The sequence below is a fragment of the Chrysemys picta genome, chromosome 4, assembly GCF_011386835.1.
Source record: "Chrysemys picta bellii isolate R12L10 chromosome 4, ASM1138683v2, whole genome shotgun sequence".
NCBI classification, from domain to species: Eukaryota; Metazoa; Chordata; order Testudines; family Emydidae; genus Chrysemys; species Chrysemys picta.
This window is the reverse complement of record NC_088794.1, coordinates 64,982,560-65,006,275: the sequence shown is the minus strand read 5'-3', so window position 1 is coordinate 65,006,275 and position 23,716 is coordinate 64,982,560. Positions and strand designations below refer to the sequence as shown.

Here is a 23,716-nt window from a genome sequence, read left to right as displayed (position 1 = left end):
AGGTCCCTTCCAGTTCTATGAGATATGGAGATATACCTATTAAAAAAAAAAAAAAGAAAAGAAAAGCCTCTTCTCTGTGTTTACAGAAAAACCATGATCCTGTAAGTCTCCCCTGGATCCTGAAGGACAATCTGATAGGGATACATGTGTATCCTCTTTCTGACAATGGCTGCTAAGCCCACCCGAATCTTGTTGGATAACCTCTGGGGTAGTCACTAGTCCACAGAGTGTCCTGTCCTGAAAATGCTTCCCATTGTAACAGAGCACAGACATTTTCAGTGAATCTCCCTGATTGGCACATGAAGATAAGCCTCTTCAAAGTCTGCTGACGTCATGAAATCTTGGGTGACAGAGCTGCAATGACAGACTTCAGGATTTTTATCCAAAACTTGAGAGAGCTGGTGGATTTGTTAAGAGACTTAAGATCTAAGATGGCTCTTGTGTTCCTATTCTTCTTTGGGACAGAAAAGAATAAAGTACACACCACAGAATCTGTCTTGTTGATCCTGATTCTATAGCTCAAATGCTGAGATGTTTGTTTGCTTTGTTTGGTACTTATCTGTTCTCTTTTCTGGGACAGACTATGAACTTGTCTTTGAGGAATTTGGTAAGTTCAATAGCATAACCCTGTAGAACTGTCCCTAGTATCCACCTGCCTGATGTAGGTGTCTCCTGTAAGTGGACAAACTTCTGAAATCTCCTCCTCTCCCCCCTACTCCATCCCAAGATAAGAGGTAGTGTTGGATGCTGGGCACAGAGTCAGGTAGATGATTTATAGTTTTATGCAGGTCTTCCAGAAGACCACTGTTTGAAGTTTCTTGATCTATTGACTTCCAAATATGAAGTCTCTATGGATTTCTTGTGGGCTGGTAAGCATAAACCGAAAACATGTGCCAAAGAAAAGTTCTATAGATCTCAGGTCAATGACATGGAAAAGACTTTCTTCTCACCTGCTTCTGCTACTGTTCCCCCCCCCGCCCCATGTCCTCACCAAACATCTTGCCCCCTAAATACTTGGCTGAGATCATAAGGTGTTTTACCTGTGTATTTGGTTTCCAGAGATGGAGCCAGAGGAGTCTTTGGACTACCAGATTAGATGCCTCGGAGCCAGCTGTGAATCTAAGGGAATTCAGAGAAGCATTTGCTACAAGAGAAGCTGCTAATCAGATCTTATTCGTATTTGCTTTCAGTTCAAACTTGCCTTCAGTTTTTTTTATCTGATCCTGGCCTTACTGGGTCATACAGTCTATCCATGCTAGACTCACCTGGGGCTCTCCCTCTGAGGCAATTAGTGTCTTTTAGTAATGCAGTGGCTGCTGCATCCACATTTGGTAAAATGACCAAGTCTTTCTTGTCCATGGGTAAAGAATAGAATAGAATCTCTATCATTTTTCTGTGGAGGATGCTTAGCTTTGCTTGGGAGCCCATTAAACTTTGACTACTACTTCAAATAATGGGGATAATGGAACACACAATTCTTTCTTTGCTTTAGTTGGAAAATAGTTCTGAAATGCTTTTCTGTTTTTTTTCTGGGATTGGTGGCTCCTGGAGTGTTTCATGGAGTGAGAGTAGGATAAAACAGGTTTGCTCCAGCCGGCAATCTGGCTCAAAACCCCTCTGCCAATAGAGAGGTTTTAAAAAAAAAAAGATTTAAATCAGTTTTCCATGAGTTCAGATGATTTTGGTAGTCCTGTCCTGAAGGACTCTGCTACAAAGAGGAGATCCTTGGTCTGCCTTCTGCCCAGGAGTAGAGGCAAAGATGTCTGGGGTTCTCCACGGAGAGGCACTCCAGGACCTAGGGTGGCTGTTAATCTTTGTTCTGCCTTCAGCCAGCAGGGAGATGTGGAATACCCCACAGGACAGACTGTCTGACACCAATCATGATTGCTCAGGATATGCATAATTTTTTAAAAAATAAATTATAGCAACTGAGTTTTGTTAGTTCTTTTTTAAAAGTAAAGAAGAAATGTTCTCTCAATAACTACAATATGGTGTTACGCAGATTACTGTACTCTGATTTATAGCTATAGCAGTGTTACACATCTCAATAGTTTCCTAAAACATACAGTGTTTTGAAGTATAAACTCACTCTTGTTTGTTACACACCATATGCTTTATTCTCATCAGCAGAACATTAATAATCATCAGTTGGCAAAAGGCCACCTCAGACTAAAAAATATAATATTAAGTGGCAGTTCTCTACTCCTGTCACAGTGACTGGAGATTTTTCAGTAAGATGACTAACACTAGATTCTCACTAAAATAATTTAATGGGCTCACTAGCTACATATAAATTTTACGTGGGCGATGCACTAACTAGCTTTGTAATTTTGCAGGTTTAGGTCAAACTTTAGGCCACAACCTCTACACAACTTATCCTTGTGGTTATTTGTCAATATCACAAAATCACTACACTGTTTAGAATAATCATTGTTCTATGCTCTAGAAATGCATGTTAAGACAAACATTCAGGGATGGAACAGCTAGAACTTGTAATGTGCCAGGGAGACACTGATGGCAAATGTTTTAATAACCCATAAAGAACAGAGGTCAAACAAAGCTGAGGGGAAAATGTTATTTCAGGTTTAGTAAGCAATTACTGATTATGGTCAGTAGTTGCAAGGTTTTCTGAAAAGTGAAAATGCACTCCTACAATTCTAAGCTGCATTAATACACACAATATTTTTTAACAAGAGTTGAGTCTTTTCTGAGCATATATGCCAGTTGTGCTGAATTATAGTATATGGTGGTTTTGTGGTTTGTGGCAAATAGTGACCAGCAACCTTTCACTTTGTCCACAGCAGGATTTAAACCTAGTTTTCTAAAGCCTACTGCATGAACCCACTGAATTGTACCAGCTTGCTTCCTATAGTAATTGTTTAGGAAGAGAAATTAATCCTAGTTCCTTATTTTTATAAGTGATTAAATACAGTTGTACACACTGATTCATAATGCAGACAGAAATAATATGAAAATATAATAGGACATAGGGTTATAGAAATATAGGTTATATAAACAGTAAAAGTAAGCTTACATGGTTTATTGTGTAACAAAACATTTAACAAGATACTTGATTCATATCTAGCAGTGAAGGGCAGAGAATTATGGTGGACCTGTCATGAGTTAAAGTTGGTTCAGAGATTTCAGTTTAACAATTATTAAGGATGGTGTAGGCAAGTCAGTGGGTCTAGAGTTAGGGTCCTAAAGTAACTAGGCCTAGAAAAGACAACCTCCCCCCAGTCACTGTTCTTTGCAATATGGAACTATGTCTCAAATGATATTTTGTTTAAAATTATATAAAATAGCTAAACACAAAATGATACTATTCCATCATTTTGGAACTATGATTACAAAAAATGCAAGGTGGGGATGGATTGTATTCCACATATATGGAATGGGTACAGATTCATTTGCCAAACTGTTGACACAGCCTTAATGATGATGATCATTTGAGGTGTACATTTTCAAGTGAAACTATTTGTCTCCATCCCAAAAATATGGAGAGACTTTTCTTGAAACAATCTAAAAGGTCCAAGTTGTTCTGATATTCATCCCCATTTAGTTCAGTGATGTTGCTAAGGATGGGAGTAGACTTTTGCTTTTATATCTTTTTAAAAAATGTTTGAAGTAACTGGTTTTAGATCCTATAGGTATACCTTGAAGCAAATGCGTCCTCTTATCAGTCCATAAGGAACAGGTCCATAACACCTGGAATCTGTAGAATTCCTGAGATTATCTCCTTCTAACCAAACATGCCCTTTAGGCACCTGTAGTTAGGGAAGATCAAAATACAAGTTAGACAATGTAGAATAAGAATGTTTCTTTAAAGGAAATTCAATCCCCCCAGACATAACCTGTAAAGTGAACCCTTTGGTGTTTTATTTGTCATGCCATGAATTAATACTTCTAAGGTCTCTAAAACAGTGCTAGATTAGAAAAAAAAATTTTTTTCCCAAGTATCTGTTCTATCACATGCTCCAGAAACACTAGTTTGCAACAAAAAATCCAAAATGAAGATGTAAGAGGTTAGACCAGTATGACAGGGTCATTAATTTAATAGACTTCAAAAGAGGTCATTAGGATGTTGACTGAAAATCTGCCCTCCTGTCGCAGTAACAGCATGAACAGGGCAGCCACACACTCATCAACATCCTGGGGCCAGCACCAAGGCTAGACCTGTTAGTAGGCTCATGATGATCTAAATGGTAATTGATTGTGACATCAATTACGAATAATCTCATCATTTTATCGGAGTGGGCTTGTCAAAGTTCTAATTAAGATCACAGTTCATTCTATGTGCAGGCAGGATCCACAGCACATTATATTGCAATAATGACCATCACAAAACAGCAAGTCTCTTTTTACAATTTGAAAATTAATGATGGTGACCTTATACTATATGACAAAGACCTTTTATTGCCTATATGTACTATGCATTAACTATATTACATGCCGTAAATTCAGGACCTGACTAACTCAATGAAAACATGAGAAATAGAAACACAGTTGCATTCAGGGGTGCTGAAACAATTTGTATAGTGGGGGTGCTGAGAGCCACTGAACCTAACTGTAAACCCTGGATATGATGGAAACCACTGCAAGCCAGGGTGTGCTGCAGCACCCCCAGCACTCCTAGTTCCAGCACCTACGGTTGCATTAGTAACCAAAATAACACAGTTCAGAGCTGCGTACATTTAACCAGCATGAAAGAATTGATTCAAAATATATAGCATGCAATGACTACGATTCATGCTGGTAAGACAAAATAGTATCACTGAACATTTAACAACTTCAGATAAGGATAGGCTCTTATAAGCAAAATAATTCTTAAATATAATATTTGATAGTTTATATGCCTAAGAATATAGGGTAGACTTAAATACTAGTAATACTTCCTACCAGCCACTACAGAAAATTCCTGCTACCCAACCAGTCTTGACTTTGAGAGGGGATCCACTTTAACAGCTAAAAAATGAATATATGAATACACTTGATTAAAAAGAAAAAAGACCATAGTGAGATCCAATGAAATATGCCAATGGGCAGAACATATCACCAAAACAGCAAAGAAAAGCATTAAAGGATTTTACTGACGGGGAGACAGAACAGAAGTAACTAACTAATGAAGGTGGAAGTCAGTAAAAGACAATCAAATGTCTAAAGTCCAACTGATCGGTGTAGGACATCCATCTCAGCATAAATGCATGGAGTTTCACTCCATCGCCTGTAGATCTAGGTTTTAGAATGTGCTGACACTTCCACTTTACTCAAATTTCCTTCATGTCTGATGCTACAGTTATGCTTTAAATGCCCCACTGCAAATACTTATGCTATTTTCTGTTATTGACAGTTTACCCATGCACAGCATTCACCACAACCACTTCTCCCTTCCACCCATGATCTACTGTCAGGTTCAGTCCTGCAGTATTACATCCATAGGGGCAAAATGACCTTGCTGGTGTAATCCACTACCCAACATCTCCCAGAGCTACAAATGACACATCGAACTACTGTATGCAGTGTTGTAGCTATGTCAGTCCCACAATATTAGAGAGACAAGGTGGGTGAGGTAATATCTGTTACTGGACCAACTTCTGGTGGTGAGAGACACAAAGTGATCACTCTATATCTGACCTATCAATCCTCATCCTCAAAGGAAACCTGCACAACATTTCCAAAAGACTTTACTAGACACTAAAAATCATGGACTGAATAGACGCACTGGATTTATGGCTTATTACAACAACCTAAAACCACTAGCAACCCCACCCCCAGCTGCTTTCCCGCCTCCCTATGATTGGAGCGGTGTTAACACACCACTTCACCTTGAATGGTCCCTTGAAGTGTTTGTTAACTACTTATGCTAAACAATCTGTTGGGTTGTGACATTCTGGTTAAGTTTCCCAGACCTGAAGATGAGCTCTCATAGAATCATAGAAGATTAGGGTTGGAAGAGACCTCAGGAGGTCATCTAGTCCAACTCCCTGCTCAAAACAGGACCAACACCAACTAAATCATCCCAGCCAGGGCGTTGTCAAGCTGGGCCTTAAAAACCTCTAAGGATGGAGATTCCACCACCTCCCTAGGTAACCCATTCCAGTGCTTCACCCCCCTCCTAGTAAAATAGTGCTTCCTAATATCCAACCTAGACCTCCTGCACTGCAACTTGAGACCATTGCGCCTTGTTCTGTCATCTGCCACCACTAAGAACAGCCGAGCTCCATCCTCTTTGGAACCCCCCTTTAGGAAGTTGAAGGCTGCTATCAAATTCCCCCTCACTCTTCTCTTCTGCAGACTAAACAAGCCCAGTTCCCCAGCCTCTCCTCATAAGTCATGTGCCCCAGCCCCCTGATCATTTTTGTTCCCCTCCGCTGGACTCTCTCCACAGTTTGTCCACATCCTTTCTGTAGTGGGGGGCCCAAAATTGGATGCAATACTCCAGATGCGGCTTAACCAGTGCCGAATAGAGGGGAATAATCACTTCCCTCAATCTACTGGCAATGCTCCTACTAATTCAGCCCAATATGCCGTTAGCCTTCTTGGCAACAAGGACACACGGTTGACTCATATCCAGCTTCTCATCCACTGTAATCCCCAGGTTCTTTTCTGCAGAATGGCTGCTTAGCCAGTCAGTCCCCAGCCTGTAGCAGTGCATGGGATTCTTTCGTCCTAAGTGCAGGACTCTGCACTTGTTCTTGCTGAACCTCATCAGATTTCTTTTGACCCAATCCTCCAATTTGTCTCTGTCACTTTGGACCCTATCCCTACCTCTCCTTAGTCTCATCTGTGAACTTGCTGAGGGTGCAATCCATCCCATCATCCAAATCATTAATAAAGATGTTGAACAAAACCGGCCCCAGGACTGACCCCTGGGGTACTCCACTTGATACTGGCTGCTAGACATTGAGCCATTGATCACTACCTGTTGAGCCCGACAATCTAGCCAGCTTTCTATCCACTTTATAGTCCATTCATCCAGCCGATACTTTTTTAACTTGCTGGCAGAAATACTGTGGGAGACTGTATTGAAAGCTTTGCTAAAGTCAAGATGTATCACGTCCACTGCTTTCCCCATACCCATATAGCCAGTTATCTCATCACAGAAGGCAATCAGGTTGGTCAGGCATGATTTGCCCTTAGTGAATGCATGTTGACTGTTCCTGATCACCTTCCTCTCCTCCAAGTGCTTCAAAATGGTTTCCTTGAGGATCTACTCCATGATTTTTTCAGAGACTGAGGTGAGGCTGACTGGACTGTAGATCCCCAACTTGTTCTTCCTTTTTTTTAAAAGATGGGCACTATATTTGCCTTTTTCCAATCATCTGGGACCTCCCCCGATTGCCATGAGTTTTCAAATATAATGGCCAATGGCTCTGCAATCACATCAGCTAATTCCGTCAGCACCCTCGGATGCATTAGAGCTGGACCCATGGACTTGTGCATGTCCAGCTTTTCTAAATAGTCTTTAACCTGTTCTTTCACCACTGAGGGCTGCTCACCTCCTCCCCATACTGAGTTTCCCAGGACAGCAGTGTGGGAGCTGACCTTGTCCGTGAAGACCAATGCAAAAAAAGCACTGAGTTCTTCCGCTTTTTCCACATCATCTATCACTAGATTGCCTACCCCATTCATTAAGGATCCCACACTTTCCCTGACCTTTTTCTTGTTGCTAACATATCTCTAGAAACCCTTCTTGTTACCCTTCACATCCCTTGCTAGCTACAACTCCAGTTGTGTTTTGGCCTTCCTGATTACACCCCTGCATGCTCAAACAATATTTTTATACTCCTCCCTAGTCATTTGTTTCCACTTCTTGTAAGCTTCCTTTTTGTGTTTAAGCTCACCGAAAATTTCACTGTTAAGCCAAGCTGGTTGCCTGCCATATTTGCTATTCTTTCTGCACATTGGGATGGTTTGTTCCTGCACCCTCAATAAGGCTTCTTTAAAATACAGCCAGCTTCCCTGGACTCCTTCCCCCCTCATATTAGCCACCCAGGGGATCCTGCCCATCAGTTCCCTAAGGGAGTCAAAATCTGATTTTCTGAAGTTCAGGGTCCGTATTTTGCTACTCTCCTTTCTTCCTTTTGTGAGGATCCTGAACTCAACCATCTCATGGTCACTGCTGCCCCAGGTTGCCTCCCACTTCTACTTCCTCTACCAATTCCCTGTTTGTAAGCAGCAGGTCAAGAGGAGAACGGCCCCTGGTTGGTTCCTCCAGTAGTTGCACCAGGAAGTTGTCCCCAACACTCTTCAAAAACTTTCTGGGTAGCCTGCACTGCTGTATTGCTCTCCCAGCAGATGTCAGGGTGATTGATTGAAGTCCCCCATTAGAACCAGGGCCTGTGTTCTGGAAACTTCAGTTAATTGTTCAAAGAAAGCCTCATCTACCTCATCCTCCTGGTCCGGTTGTCTATAGCACATGCCCATCACGACATCACCCTTGTTGCTCTCGCTTCTAAACTTAACCCAAAGACTCTCAACAGGCTTTTCTCCAGTTTCATACTGGAGCTCTGAGCAATCATACCGCTCTCTTACATACAGTGCACTCTGTGTATGCTCGAAAGCTTGTCTCTGTCCTGAACAGAAGCTGATCCAATAAAAGATATCACCTCACCCACCTTGTCTCTCTTGCATAAAACTACTGTCATTTGAAAGGAGTATCAGAAATATCGAGTGCATAAAGGTAACAGGCTCGATTGGCTATAGCCCAATAAAAAAAACAGGTCCTGAAGACCTGAAAAAGAGTTCTGTATAAGCTTGAAAGCTTGTCTCACCAACATCTCCCCCACCTTGTCTTTTTAATCAATCCTTAGTCATGCACAGTTCTGAAACTGTCTCACACCCTAGGCAGTGGTATTGTCTGATCATCAGGACACAAATAGCCCCTCTCTTCCACCTCGCTTCAACTGACACATGGCAAAGCAGAGAGCTAAGCATTCATTAGCAAGATAACAGGTAGGGGTTGGTGGGATCAGGACTCCAGGATTTGCAGAACAACTATGCACAAACATCTGCAGCCATTCACATCTTCATGTGCTCCTGAGCAGAAATTATCTCAACTCCGGCCCATTTGTTTCCTATATAGTGCTATAAATGTGCTTCGCTGGTATCACAGTTTGCATACTAGAGAGCATATTTGCAAAGAAGAATAGTCTTACACCATGAAATACACAATTTTGGTAACTTTTACAAATCCTGATGGAAAGCATGACAGAACTCTGCATATCAAAAACTGACTTTAAAGTATTGTCAAAATTATTACATCTAAAAATAATACAGTATGGTACCTTTATATGGTGTGTGTCCATCATCTAGGCACCTCACTACAACCAAGAATTAAGATAGGCCACAATCAATAATTTTTAAAAAAGTTGTTTATGCCCCTTTAAAATAAAAGCTAAAGCCCCAGTCCTCCAAAGACTTATGCAGATGCTTAACTTTACACTCTGAGTCAATCAATTAATTCCATGGGATTATTCAAAATGCATAAAGTTACGTATGTGCATAAATCTTTGCAGGATCAGGACCTTTGGCCTTCCTAATGTTAGAAGGCAGGGCATTCCAAAGCAAAAATATGGCTTTGCTCATTCTAGACTATACTTTCAATACCAAAAGTGTAGTACCTTTCTTACCAAAGGGTCAAGAAGATATATAAGGCCAGAGAAGATCAGCAAGATATTGGGACCAAGTCCACTGAAAGCTTTACATTTTAACAGTGGATTATCAAAACTGACCTATACAGACAGCTAGTGTAGAAGACAAAGCAATAGGTAGACTAGACTCTCCTTCTGTACATCCATGACAGAAGTCACACTGCTGCATTCTGCACTCACTGCAGGTGGTGAATCAGCAGCTTAGCCTTCTATGACAAAATTAATTATATCTAAATGCAGAACCAAAAATCCCTACTGTTAAATTCACATTTATCCTTGGAACAAGACTGTGATAGAGAAAATCAAACTACCTAATATCACCATTGCTAGTATTCTCTCATCTTAGGCATGGTCTACACATAAAGTTTTACTCGAATAACGATGTCAGCTCGGTATGTGATTTTTTTAACCAACACAGTTGTGCCAGAAAAGCCCTAGTACAGGTGCAATTACACCAGTATAAGGTACTTTATAGTGGCATAGCTTATTTCACTTAGGTTGTCTAGAATAAAATATACTGATATAAGCAATTTTACACTGATATAACTACATCTACGCTAGGGGAGTTCTTTCACATTAAGTACGTTGGCATAGTTAACGTGGCAAAAGTTTTAAGTGCAAAAGGCCTTAGAGTTATACTGATTTTGTACTTCTAGAAAGGTAAAGGTTTATAATTTATGTATTTACTTTTTAGAAATGGATAAAAGTCACAAAAGGCCTGATTCTGCACCCTTACTCACATTGAGTCATATCTTACTATTCAAGTAGTCTCCTTGACTTCAATTCTGTTTTGTGTACGAGGTGCCTGTATTGATTTCTGTGGGAATAGCTGAGGAGTAATGTGCTATGTACAACATGAACAAAGATGCAATCATCTAACATCAAAAGAATTTTAAAAAGTAACATTTACTGCCTTAGTGTATTTTCTCTATCATTTTTACGTGCATGTAAATATGCAGCAATAATGAAGTAGATGTATTTGTTCCAAAATAAAAAGCACAGAGAATTATACACTCATGCTCTTGTGGTCTCTTCTTTCAGAATTCTACAATAGCCTGTGCTTTTCAAAGGCTGAACGTTCATAAGGTCACAGGTATTCTAATCACCTTGAGCAATATCAAAGTTTTAAATTTAAAAAGAACCCTAAATCATTCCCATTTTTTCTTTTCAGTTCAGAGGCTTCCTTCTTGAGCTATGATAAGAGCTAATCTCAGTGCTGGACAAAAGAATAAAGTCTCTAAGTTCTCATCTATCCCTACTAAGGTCTATTTAAGTGCCTCCTACTTTGGTACAAGCAACAAATGTAATTGCTTCATTGCCTGTGGGTGTTCATTTAACAAAAAAAAGCTTTTGTGAATAAACCACAGGTGTTAACTTTCTTGATTAAAGTGAAATATGATGAAAGAACCTACAATATCAAATGACACATTTACTAAGTACTAATAAAATGTATTTATTTGATTAAGTAAATTGCATCTAATTAAGGAAAAGCATAAGATCTAAAAGATCAACAGTTCTGTTTTAGTACTGCATATTTCATGTCTCACAAATGAAAATTTATTTTTTCTTAATCCTTTAATTATCCTATAACCTGCAGCATATATCTAACAAAGTTGGTATCAAATAGCTTAATTGGCATACTCTATTCATACACTGTTTATCACCTAATTGCATTCATCATTCTTCTGGGTTTACAATAAAGGTTGTTCATCTTAAAGCTGCCAAGTGGCCTAAAATGCCATAAATCTACTAAAAAGAACCAGAACTCAATATTTTGGAAATAAGTTTTAATCTCTACATTCATGTTATCCTTTTCCTTCTGCACTGGAAACATCCTCACAGTAGTAACATGTGCATGAGAAGTCAATGTAAAGTAGATCTGATATCAATAATTATAAGTATAAATTCAGTTGGTTCTCTTCAGGTAATGTTATATGAGAACTGGAAACTGAAGATTTACTGAGTGACTGAACATTATTGCAGATTTGAATTATTTGAAATATTATATTTTAAGATACAGAACAGCAGCCATTTTGCCTTAAATTCATATGTATTTTTGAATATTTTATTCATTTCATTTGACACATTGAGTGGTTTTACTGCAAGAGCTGCTTATGAATAAAATATACCATTCCTAACCCACTATAAAATGGGTATTTATTTGAATACACTTCCGTGACCCTGATCTGTTCTATTATAATAAGGAACAGTGACAACGGTGCAATAATAGTATCTTTTTATTTTAGAAATTAGTTGTGGTTAAATGTTTACTCATATTGTGAATTATTTTCTCAAAATGTGAGTCATCTGATTGTTTAGGCAGAAGAACTAAGATTGTAAGTCTTGACCTATCTTTAGATTTTAATACTAAAATTCCATGTTATATCATATGATCTTCAAAGGAAACAATGTTAAATCACAGAGGCCCAGATCCTCAGTGAGAGTTAGGCACCTAAAGACCTTGAGGATCTGGACCAAAGTGCACTTTGATTTATTAGTACATCTCACTGCTTATGCATAAAGTCCAATTTTGGACTTGTGAGATGCCCTACCAGCAAGGATTTCAGTTGCAGCATTTTTCTATATTAAAGGTGATGCTGGAAAGTTATTACAGTAAATTACGTCAAAATAATTAATTTACTATTTACTGTAAACTTTGTTTTGTCCATTGCTGATTTTAATAAATTCCATGTAGCATGCACTAATAAATTGTATAAAGATCTAGGACTGTCAGCAATCTAAAAATCGCTTACTGATCAACCTTAATTTATCCCCACTTAAAGCTAATGGGGTTGTACAGGTGTCATTGAAGGCATAATCTGAAGACAGGTGTAGCTGAAGGAACACTTTGGCCTGAAAAACCTCAATTGCTGGGTAAAAGTGAACAATATGGAAATAATCCAGCTTGACTGCTAGAGATCTATGTAGATTTGTGAGGAGGTAGGAAATTAGAAAAAACAAAACAAACAAAAAAACAAGACGACTCATCTTTTTACTTGTAAACTATGCACATTTCTAGAGGAAATAAGTGAGTGAGACATAATGATTATGAAAACGCACAATGTCATTTTTACAAAGTCAACTTTTCAGACACAATAGCATTTTAAAGTCAGGATCCTTAACTGCTCCAGAACCATTTTTCTGTAATCTTTTCCACAAGTGGCTTGAATGGGCCAAATTTTAAATCAGACACTGACAATGGATCTATAAAGTTTTTTATGAGCAAACATTTGCATACTACAAGCCCACATTCATTTGTTTTATTATTACATGTACCTTTGTTTGAGCAATCTGTATTCACATCCAACTACCCTTTTTTTTTTTTTTCCAGGCAAATATCCATTTGCATATTCCAATCATGTTTTGCTTGTATGGGGAAAAACTTACCGGTGCAATTTTGGAGGCAAACTTTTAAAAAATTGGCCAACCTCTCTTTTTTAGTTGGTATTTAGTTGGTATTTTATGGCAGAAAAGTGATAGCTCTACATGTTGGAAGGAAGTTGCACAAACATATTAATAAGTCATTTTACCCCAGGCCCAGGGCCCCAAAGGGGTCCCCACGAGAATATAGTATTGCAACTTTTTTTAATGGAAGGGCCCCTGAAATTGCTTTGCCCTAGGCCCCCTGAATCCTCTGGGTAGCCCTGGTTCAGAAAGTTTTTGAACATTCCACTACTGTTACGATTGCTTTGTAGTCAAGATCATTGTGGAATTCCCATCTCTGAAATATATAAGGCAGTCAGATGGAGGTCAGGAGATGCTTTCTTTCAACATCACTCTTCAGAGGTTAAGAAATAAGTCAGATTCCGACAATGGTAAATAATGCCCCAATCCTACAAACTGTTATGCATGTGCTTAACTTCGCTATCATGAGAACCATGAGTAGCCTCACTTGAATTAATGAGATTACTTAAGGCAGCAATATTAAAAACATGCATAAATGTTTGCAGGTTTGGGACCTACATATAGTTAGAGATCCAGGGTGGAGAGATTTAAACCACCTGATTTTTTAAAAAAAATATTTAAATATAGTTTAGGTTTTGAATAAATACATTTGAAAATTTGTGCTACTGCAACTTTACATTAAAATTTATTATGAACTAATTTTACTTTTATTTTTTTTAAACGTACATAGGGTTTCAGATAGGTTTGTACTTGGGGCAGCTAGCCCATCCAGCCAAGGCTACTTTCTATTTGTAGAGTTCTAGGTCAATCAGAACTAGCACAGGTATGTCTACCCAAACTGGAAATTACACCTCCAGCTCCACTATAGACATACCTTAGTCTCCACAAGGCAGTCATGAGCCTTGTGGAAAAAAACATAGGTAAATATTGTGACAGTGAAGGTCCTGACACCCCAGGGGCAGAACAGGAAGTCTGAACTCCAAAGAATAAGCAATTGAAGCAACTGTTTGTATACAATCCTACTCTATATAAAAATATGCCAACTAAGGTCTTTTATGAAAGGTTGTAATGTTCTCAACTTGGTGGTAATTAATATCGTGAGGGAGCTTTTTGCCCAGCTATAAGATTTTTGTCTCACTGGAGAGAGTCGTACTTAGCACCCACAGCCTGATAATTATTAATCTGCATCTGAAGGTGAGCTGAAGAATATACCTTTCTCCCTAGAAGGATCATCTTTTGGGGGTCCTTATCCCTGGCCATTGACTTAGAGGATCAGGCTGCTACTAAAGGTGAGCGTGAAAAGAAATAGTCAGATCTTTTTTGGAGAACTTTGTATTCGTAGTCTTCTCTTTTAGACGTTGCTGAGGTCAATGTGGAGGGTCTGCCACAAATCTTTAGCAGGTTCAAGGATACCCTCATTTATTGGCATGGGAAAGCAGCCATGACAGACTGGATGAAAAATGTTGAATAATTTATAGAACCTTTCTTGATTGACTTCAAGGGATACGTCTGTCATTCTTTTAAGCAGGTCCTGAAAGGCCTTAAAAATCACTGTGGAGATAAAATAACCACTTCATCTGGGTGGAGGGCGGGGAGATGATGTAGCCATAGCGATGGGCTGATTCTCTCATTCCTCCACAAGAGCCTCCTCCTCAGAATGAGGAGCCTACTCAAGTTCTTAGACAAACCCTTGGTTAGATGGCTGCACTGTCTTAGATTGTTCCTTAGGAGATGATTGATTCCTAGATCTGGGTCTAGATCAGGGGTCTCAAACCTGGGGCCCCACCCTGCCTGCCGGCCCTGCCCCCGTGCCGCTCCAGGAAGCAACTGGAACCTGGGGAACAGGGAGGGACATTGCTGTGTGTGTTGATGTTGCTTCAGGCACCGCCCCCAGCAGCTCTCATTGGCCACGGTTCCCCGTTCCTGGCCAATGGGAGATGCTGGGGGAGGTGCCTGATGCAACAGCAATACACACATCCTGGAGCGGCGCGGCATGGCGCAGGGGCAGGGCAGACAGGCAGGGAGGGAGCTTGCCCTGCCCCCGGTGTGCGCCAGACCAGAGCCCACCCCCCGAACCCTTCATGCAGCCAGATCTCCTGCCCTGAGCCCCCTGCCGCACCCCTCCTGAACCCCGACCCCCTGCCCTGAGCTGCCTGCCACACCCTGCACTCCGACCCCCTGCCCTGAACCCCCTGCCGCACCCCTCCTGCACCCCAACCCACTGCCCTGAACCCCCTCCTGCACCCCGATCCCCTGCCGCTCCCCTCACCCCTCCTGCACCCCACACCCCAACCCACTGCCCTGAATCCCCTCCACCCCTCACCCCTGCCCCCCTGCCTCACCCCTCCTGCACCCCACACCCCAACTCCCTGCCCTGAGCCCCTGCCACACCCCACACCCCACACCCCTCCTGCACCCCCCTGAGGGCAGGGAGGGGGAAGAGTTGGGGTGGGGATCTCGGGGAAGGGGTTGGGAACAGGTGGGGCAGGGGTGGGGCCTCATGGAAGGGCTGGAGTGGGGGCGGGGCGAGGGTGGCGGGAGGTGTCAGTAATGCAGCCCTCGTGCCAATGTACTAGTCCTCATGTGGCCCTCGTGGTCATTTGAGTTTGAGACCCCTGGTCTAGATGAATAAGGATCCAGAGATGTTGAGTGTTCCACCCTGACCAGTAAGGCTAAAACTGCATCCCATAATGGGCAGGCATATGATGCCATAAAGGTGGAAATCAAGATGCTTGAAACCTCTCAAAAGAATGGGATCTATCACGAGAGGGGCTCCTTCTTAATCCCTTTCAGGAACGAGGCTGAGACAACAAATAGAAAATCTAGGAGAAGTGTTTCTACTGTTATGAAATGATGATGATGCAAACAAGCAGATTTTCCTCCATAAATGATGCAGCTCTCTGAGGAGTTGCAACAGAACAAGGAAATCCAGACTCCAATGTCTCAGAAACATGTTGGTACTGCAGATGATAGTCATAGCAAGATTTTCATAATCTGTATCATTGGTTCTGGTATTGAAAGGGACACAGAGCAAGTAGAAACTGGAGAAACATCCAAGAGTGGAGGCTCCAGATCCAGCATAACCACTATGTCCACAGAAGTTGTAAAAGCAATCTGTGTTACCAAAGTAGCAGTGTCCGTCACAGTGGATTGTTGATGTGATACCAAAGGGAAGAGCAGGATTCCAGTTTCTGAAGTGACATGGTGCCGATCCAGTTTGGAAGGAGCTGGCTTGGAAACTTAGAATGATGAGACAGACTTTTTCTTGTCTAGTACCAGGGATGGTGACCACTGTCAAGCAACATCAGAAAATCCCTGTTACTTCCTACCACAGGCAGTAGGAGCCACTCATTGACTTGAGGAGGATGGAAGGGAAAGCTCAGCAAGCTTTTGAGAAGCAAGAGGTCTCTTAGAGACAGAAGACCTCCTAGCTCCTAGCATAGGTTTCAAAACAGTAGACTATGCTGAGGAAGAACTTCAGAGTCTAAAACATTCCTCTCATTGACTTCACCATTAAAAACACTTTTAAAAACGGGCATCACAAGTTGAGCTGAGCAGAAACATTTTTCTCATCCTGCAAGCACTGAGATTTTGAAACATTTTCCCATCCTGAATCAGGACAAAAAGTCAAAACCTCAAAAAAATTTGCAAACCAAAAATCTGAAAAAACATTCAGATTGGGTCAAACATGTTTTGTTTCAGTAATTTCAAAACTTTTTTACTCACCCATTTATAAAATAACTTACATTTCTGAACAAAAAATGGACCATTTCATTTTGAAAATGTCAAAGTAGGTTGTTCTGACAATTTTGAAACATTTTTCAAAAATGTTTTTAAACAGGAAATTCATCGAAACCATCCCTTTCCTGTGAAAAGTTTCTATGTTGATGAAATGCCCTTTTCCTATGAAAAAATGTTTTCCTGAAAAATTCCCTCGAGCTCTAGCAACAATCTGTGTAAACCCATCACTTACAGACATACCTGATTCACAAGCAGGGCAGATTTTAAAGCCCAAAGATAGAGACTTAGCCATGACCTGCACCATCAATACAAAGAGTGTCAGGAAAAAAATACATTTTAAAATATTTTTTTTCAAATGGGCACTAAGTAAAACATCGTACTAAAAAGCAGCAACACAGAGTATCTAAAAACCCTGTCCTAATACTATTTAAGATACTAATGGGGAAGCAGACAGTGACACTGTGTAGCTCCATTAGGGTGACCAGATGTCCCGATTTTATAGGGAAAATCCCGATATTTGAGACTTTGTCTTCTATGGGTGCCTATTACCTCCCAGCCCCTCTCCTGATTTTTCACACTTGCTCTCTGGTCACCCTAAGCTCCATCTTGCTGCAACACATAGTGACAACTAGGGCTGCTCTGCCCTTTATGCCCATGCAGGGGGCATACTCAGCTGCGAAATACACTGCTGGCTAAAAGATTCCAGGCTTGCATTCATGGGGCATATACATCTATAATGGGATCTGTATGGACAAGTTCTCAAAGAAGAACTAGTGATTTGAGGTTCTTCAATTATTGAGTGCCCAATGTGGAGCACTTTAAAGAGGCCGATTGTTAGACAGTGCTGAGAACTCGATCTCTGAAACTGCTCAATGTACCAACTTGAGCACCCAAACAATGATCCTAAAATCACTAACAGCGTCTTTTGAAATTTTAGGTCTCAGCAACTAATATATTGTTTACATTAACATTAAATTATTCTCAGTGTTCATAGTAAAAGTGCTCACTGCATTTGACACAGACTATGTTTGAGACTTAACAGCTCTGAATAAGACCACTTCTCATATGTGTAAACATAATAAGGCACATTATCTTCAGAATTATGTTAGCTCTGGAGTTAGCTACAGGATGAAAGGCCCATGTCATCTCCGCAATGAACCTCACTTTAGCACAAAGTAAACATATTTCCCCCACATCAGCTAGAGTCACAGCATTAGCAGTGTTTTGTGATTGATTATCAGGGGAGTGTTGCTGAGAAATGGATTTGTATCTCAGCTTTTTATCACTATAACTTGCAAAAAGCAAGTTCCTTATTTACAGACCTTAGCTGTATTAAATGATATTATTAGGTACTACTTCTGTTTAAGTGACACAAGGGCTTAGCATATTGGTGGCTTATGATGTACAAGCTGTTTTACTCTGATGATTTCCCTTTCACTTTTTTAGTTTGTAAATAAGAGCTGCAGTAACCGAACATCTGGTACAAAAGAAATTAAAGCTAAGGTAAATGGCATTAAAACAAAGGCAAAAACAACAATAGGATATTCAGGATTTGAATTATAATCCTGGTTTACATATTAGAGTTTTACAAAAAGGAATTAGAAAATTTAAATCATGATTAGCTAGTGTTTTGTTATAACTTTAATAAAAAGTATTCCAAATTTTAATTGTTAACAAGCCATTTCCTTACTAACTCCCAAGATTTAGTTTTTTGCAATTGAACTGAACAAATTACAAGATTATTTGTTTTATAATGCATTTAAATATCAGAAGAGTCACCTCAAATAAGCTCCATTTTTATACTTTACAAGTCAAACCACATTTTCTTATGATAAAATAGCAAACAATAATCTTTACAAGGAAGTGTTTACTGAAATCATCTACTATAATTAAGTATATTTATTTCTCTATGTATTTGTTAACACTTCCCTCTACCAATAAATGAAAGACAGTTACCAAACTACAGTACAGACCCATTTATGCACGAATCCACTTAACATGCGGTAGCGCCATGCCTTCCAGTGCTACCTATTTAACACGTGAGACTCGTTAACACACGGTACAGGAACTTGCTATGTAGCACTACAGATTTGCTCACTAACTCACTGACATAGAAATCGACAGGAAGTGCGGAGTGGAAATGTGTTATATGTCTTTACCACCGATGGGGGGGGGAGGGGCAGCAACGTTAAAGCGCTGCCGCAGCAGCACTTTAAGGACGGTCCTTTGCTGCAGCAGCGCTTTAACGTTGCTGCCTCTTCCCGGCCCCCTCCCTCCCCCCAATCGGTGGCCCTGCTGGTAGGCATCCTACCAGTAGGGCCGCCGACGGGGGCAGCAAAAAGGGCAGGGACATTAAACCGTTGCCGCGGCAGCGCTGGACTGCCGATGGGGAGGGGGGAGGGGCAGCAACGTTAAAGCGCTGCCACGGCAAAGAACCCTGCAGCGCTTTACGGTCCCTGCCCCTTTTGCCCCCCCCTCGGCCACCGATGGGTGGGGGGGGCAAAGGGAGCAGCTGCCCCGGGGCCGGCGATTTAAAGGGCCCAGGGCTCTGGACACCGCTGCTGCGATAGCGGCGTCCAGAGCTCCGGGCCCTTTAAATCGCTACAGGAACCCCTGGCGGCATGGACCAGGCGGCCTGGAAGGGCTGGCTGGGGTATGCTGACCCCTAGCTCCACCCCTTCCGGGGGCCATAGCCACCCCTGCCCCATATCAGTAAGTGTCCTGAGTTACTTTCACCGCTGTGTAGCAGTAATAATGTTTTTATTAGATTACACATTTGAATGTATATTCTTGTGAAGCGCCGTTAACAGATAGGCCTGCAGTATTTGGGACGCTGTGAATGCGTATGTAATCCTAGATAATTATGCATGTATATATAGGTATCTTAAGATATTTCAGCATGGCCCTCTTAACCCGTGGTCCATTAACACGAAGTCGTGACGGCTTGACTCCCGACATCCGCGTGTAAATGGGTCTGTACTGTACTATTCATATTACATCCCACTGATAAGGAAAACTGCATGTTCCTAATTTCTCTAAGAGCTTATGCTTCCTTTTTAAGAGTTCTCTGAATACAGGAAATTCAGTTTCCTTTTTTATGCAAATAGGCAGAGGTTTATGCACCTGATTTAACCTATCCCTTGAAGCAAGTATGCCATTAAGTCCCTGGTGTAAGAAAGCACTTAAACACACACTTAACTTTAAACAGTTGCTGAAGCTCCATTCAAGTCAATGAGACTTAGGCTATGTCTATACTATGCAGCTTTTAGTGACAGGGCTGTGTCATTACAGCTGTGTCACTAAAAGCCGCTGTTTGTTGGCTCTCCTGCCGACAAAAAGCTTCCACCCCAATGAGTGGCGTTAGCGTTGTTGGCAGGAGCAACTGCACCTCCTGGATAAGGAGCTGCTCGTGAGAAGGGTCCCTGAAGAGGGACGGGGAAGGGGGGTGGAAGGGCACACAATTTGATGGAATATCCCCTGCCTACTGTGTGGAGCACCCATCGGTCTGAGGTGATACGGGACCATGAACGGTAGAAAGGGATTAGTTGGGACGAGAAGGTAAGGCGGGGTGGATCCATTGTCACGTGTGGTACACAGTCATTGACTGTGCCTTCAAAAGGCTGGCTTGGCCCCTGAAGATGGCTTGGGTTGTCCTGAGCCCTAGCCAGAGGGTTGGTGCGGCCTTCTCCTGCCATTCCAATTCCTCCTTCTGGACCCGTCTTGGCAGTTCTGCTGACCGAACCACTGCTGGGGCTGCAGGTGGAAGTGTTTCCACTGCATTGAAGGAGTATAGCAGCCCAGGGATCTGAAGGTGGCTCTGGGATCTTTAAGATCGTTTAGCCTTTTGTCCATTTTCTCTGAGAAGAGAGTCTCATCCTCAAAGGCAGGTTTGGATGGTTTGCTGTACCTCATAGGAGAGGCCAGAAACCTGGAGCCACAAGTCCCTTCTCACTCCAGTAGCCATAACTGGTTGCCGCATCTGCCCCGTCAAGTGCCGCCTCAAGGGATGCTCTGGAGATCAGTCTCCTTTCCTCAACCAAAGGTGAAAATTCAGCGTGGCAGTCTGAGGGGAGCAACTCCGTAAATTTAGCCATCAAAGAGCAGGCATTGTAGAAGTACCTGCTGACGATGGCCCGCTGGTTGGATATTCGGAGTTGCAGTCCCCCCATGGAGTAAACCTTTCGCCCGTCTAATTTTTTGGCGTCCCTATTCTTGGGCGAAGGCCTTGAAATCCTTGCCTCTCCCACTGGTTAGTGGCATCCACCACCAGGGAATCAGGCTGAGGGTGGGAATAGAGGTGTTCATAGCCCTTGGAGGGCACAAAGTACCGGAGCTCATTGCACTTGGCCGTAGGTAGCAGCAAGGCTGGGGTCTGCCAAAGGGTATTGGTCATGTCCATGATTTTCTTTATCAGCAGTAAGGTGATACGGGCAGGGCTGGGCAGGGCATCATCTGGTGAGGAGAAGGAGAGCACCAGGGGAGGATTGTTCCCTACCGTTCCCACCCAAGGGATCTCTTCACCCTGTGGGAACTGCAGAAAGTTGGCCTGGTCCCGGTGCTATGACAGGCACGGGTGTCTGTGCTGACGCTGGGCGCCACACTAGTGCCAGTGCCTAGTGGAGCATGTACGCCGGGGTTCCTGTAGGCACCATCGCAGCCAGCGCCAATGACTGAGGCGGTGTAGGTGTCGAGGGTGCGCCGTAGCCGCAATCAGGGCCGCCAATTCCTCCGGTGCCGAAGTGGTCGATGTCAGTGCTGCATCGGTGCCAGTGTTAATGACTGAGGCCCTGGCTCCAGTGCCAATCGTGGTGGAATGAACGTCGCAGATGCCACTGGTGCTGCACCCAAGCGGAACCCCTGTCTGTGACCCCGGGCTTGATGGAAAGCCCACGAAGTCCAAAAGGGCCACTGCGGTGGATTTTGCCATTGAGGGGCCCATTGCATTGGGCGGGACCGCCTATGGTGCCATGAGGAGGATCTTCTGCTCCTGCTATAGTCGGAGCGGTATGAGTCCGACTCCGAGTAGGAGAACCAGAATGGCGCTGCTCCTCTCAAGGTAGAGCGTCGAGAAGCATAGAACCAACTGCGCTCCCTGGATGGCAGTGCTGGAGTAGAAGGGTGCCAAGGTGATGGGGATCAGCGTGCCATCATCGCCAGCTTTCCCTTTGACTGCACGGGGTGCCGGGATGGAACCTGCGGTGCCAAGACACTCTCCTGTCTTGGCGGCAAGAACAGCACCGTGAGCCCCATTAGGTCCTTCACCGCCTCGAAAGTCTCTGGAGTGGACGGAAATGGTAGGATGGGTGTGGTGAGCGAGACGGGCCCGGACTTGACTGCCTTGCTTGGGCAGGCGTCAACATGGCCCCACTCTGAGTCCCTGAGCCGTGGTCTGACTGAGGTGCCATTGGTGGCTGGTCCCTGGGTATGGCTGAGGGAGATCAGCCTCTCTCCAACCTCTTTTTCTTCTACGCCGGCGATTGGGACAGGTGCTGAAGGCTGGAATGTCCCCAAGAGGCTCCATGACGGTGCTGAGTTTCCTTGCCAGCATCTTTCTTTGGCACTGGATCCTTCAAAGATAGCGCCGGAGTGCTTCGCGCCGAAGACAGCCTGCTGAAGCAGGATCCCTGGCGCCTGGATCCGACTGAGCTCAGAGAGCTGCCTCCATAAGGAGAATTTTGAGACACTACTCCCTCTACTGAATGGTTCTCGGTTGGAATTCCCGACAGAACTTGCAGCGGTCTTTCTGGTGATCCTCATCCAGGCACCGTAAGCAGGAGATGTGGGGGTCACTTTTTGGCATGCGCTTCGCGCAAATCTGGCAAGTCTTAAAGCCCGGGGATCGCGGCATGCTCCAGTAACAAATGTGAGGGGGAATGGTAGGGGGTTGGGGGGGGGTAACGACCCATATCTGAAACTTATGAAGAACTACTAAACAATACTAACTACTGGAAACTAACTATGTACAGGATATAAAGCACTGCTAATCCACTTGCTGAAGCAAGAGAAGAGCAAGGGGAAGTTCCAGCTACTGTCACTGGCGGTAAGAAGGAACTGAGGGGGTGTAGGGGCAGCAGGGCTCTATAATGGGCGCCATGAAGGCACGACTCCAGGGGACGCCCAGGCTGACCCTACAGTTGCTGCTAGGGGAAAAATCTTCCGGCTACTGTGCACGTGTACATGCACACACCTGACTGGAATTGACATGAACAAGCACTCAAAGAAAAATATATATACACCCACATTCTTAACAAATTTTTAATGGTGAGGTGTATCCTGGTGTCAAAGCCAGCCAGCTCAGAAACATATTTGTGATCGGTATATTTTCAGAAAGAAATGCCCCTGTAAATCTGTTTTTCTTTCATGATAAGAGGCAAAGTGCAGCCTTGGATAGTTCACCCTTTTAAAATGGTTTTAAAAATCATTTTACTAAAACATTCTCATATCAGTAAACTAAATGGAATTTTTTTTAATACAATAATAAAGCTGAGTGTTTTAGAGCATGTAGAAGTCAGGAAATCTAGAAGCTAGGAGTCCTACAGCAGTATTAAAGATCTTATTTGATCCTGTATTGAATTTGAGACTGAGGGCAACATTCAGTGACAGTGTGCCTCAGAGGGTATTGCAGTTATGTCCATAATTAAAGAATGTCATGTCAAATATAGCATTATGACGTCAGTGCAATGATCAAGTAGGAGAAACTAGATTATGAGGGGGGAAACTTTTATTCAAATACAAATATATCATAGAAAAATGCTGGCTAAGCAAATTACAGTGTCTAAAATTCTATTGTAAAATTCTCAGTGAGAAACTTTTCTAATGTTAAATAAATCACCGTTTACACGTGATGATGGGTGGACTTTAGAGTACTGGAGCAAATGGCTCTAGTGTTCATACAAATACACTGAAAAGCAAAAATA

General features: G+C 42.5%; 1 protein-coding gene across 16 annotated transcripts in view; it reads right to left on the bottom strand.

Moving 5' to 3' along the window:
- The window catches only part of IMMP1L (inner mitochondrial membrane peptidase subunit 1), a 74,515-nt gene that overhangs the window by 2,018 nt on the left and 48,781 nt on the right, over window positions 1-23,716 (bottom strand). For 14 of the 16 annotated variants that reach the window (XR_010600562.1, XM_024099977.3, XM_005286875.4 and 11 more), the window contains one exon: window positions 3,657-3,767. Coding sequence is in view for 13 of the 16 variants with exons in the window: in XM_024099977.3 (XP_023955745.1) it covers window positions 3,657-3,767 (111 nt within the window). In the remaining 3 variants the exon portion in view is untranslated. Of the gene's footprint in view, window positions 1-1,040; window positions 1,120-3,656; window positions 3,768-23,716 lie in introns of all 16 variants that reach the window. The other 2 variants (XR_010600563.1, XR_006174208.2) reach the window with 1 other exon arrangement.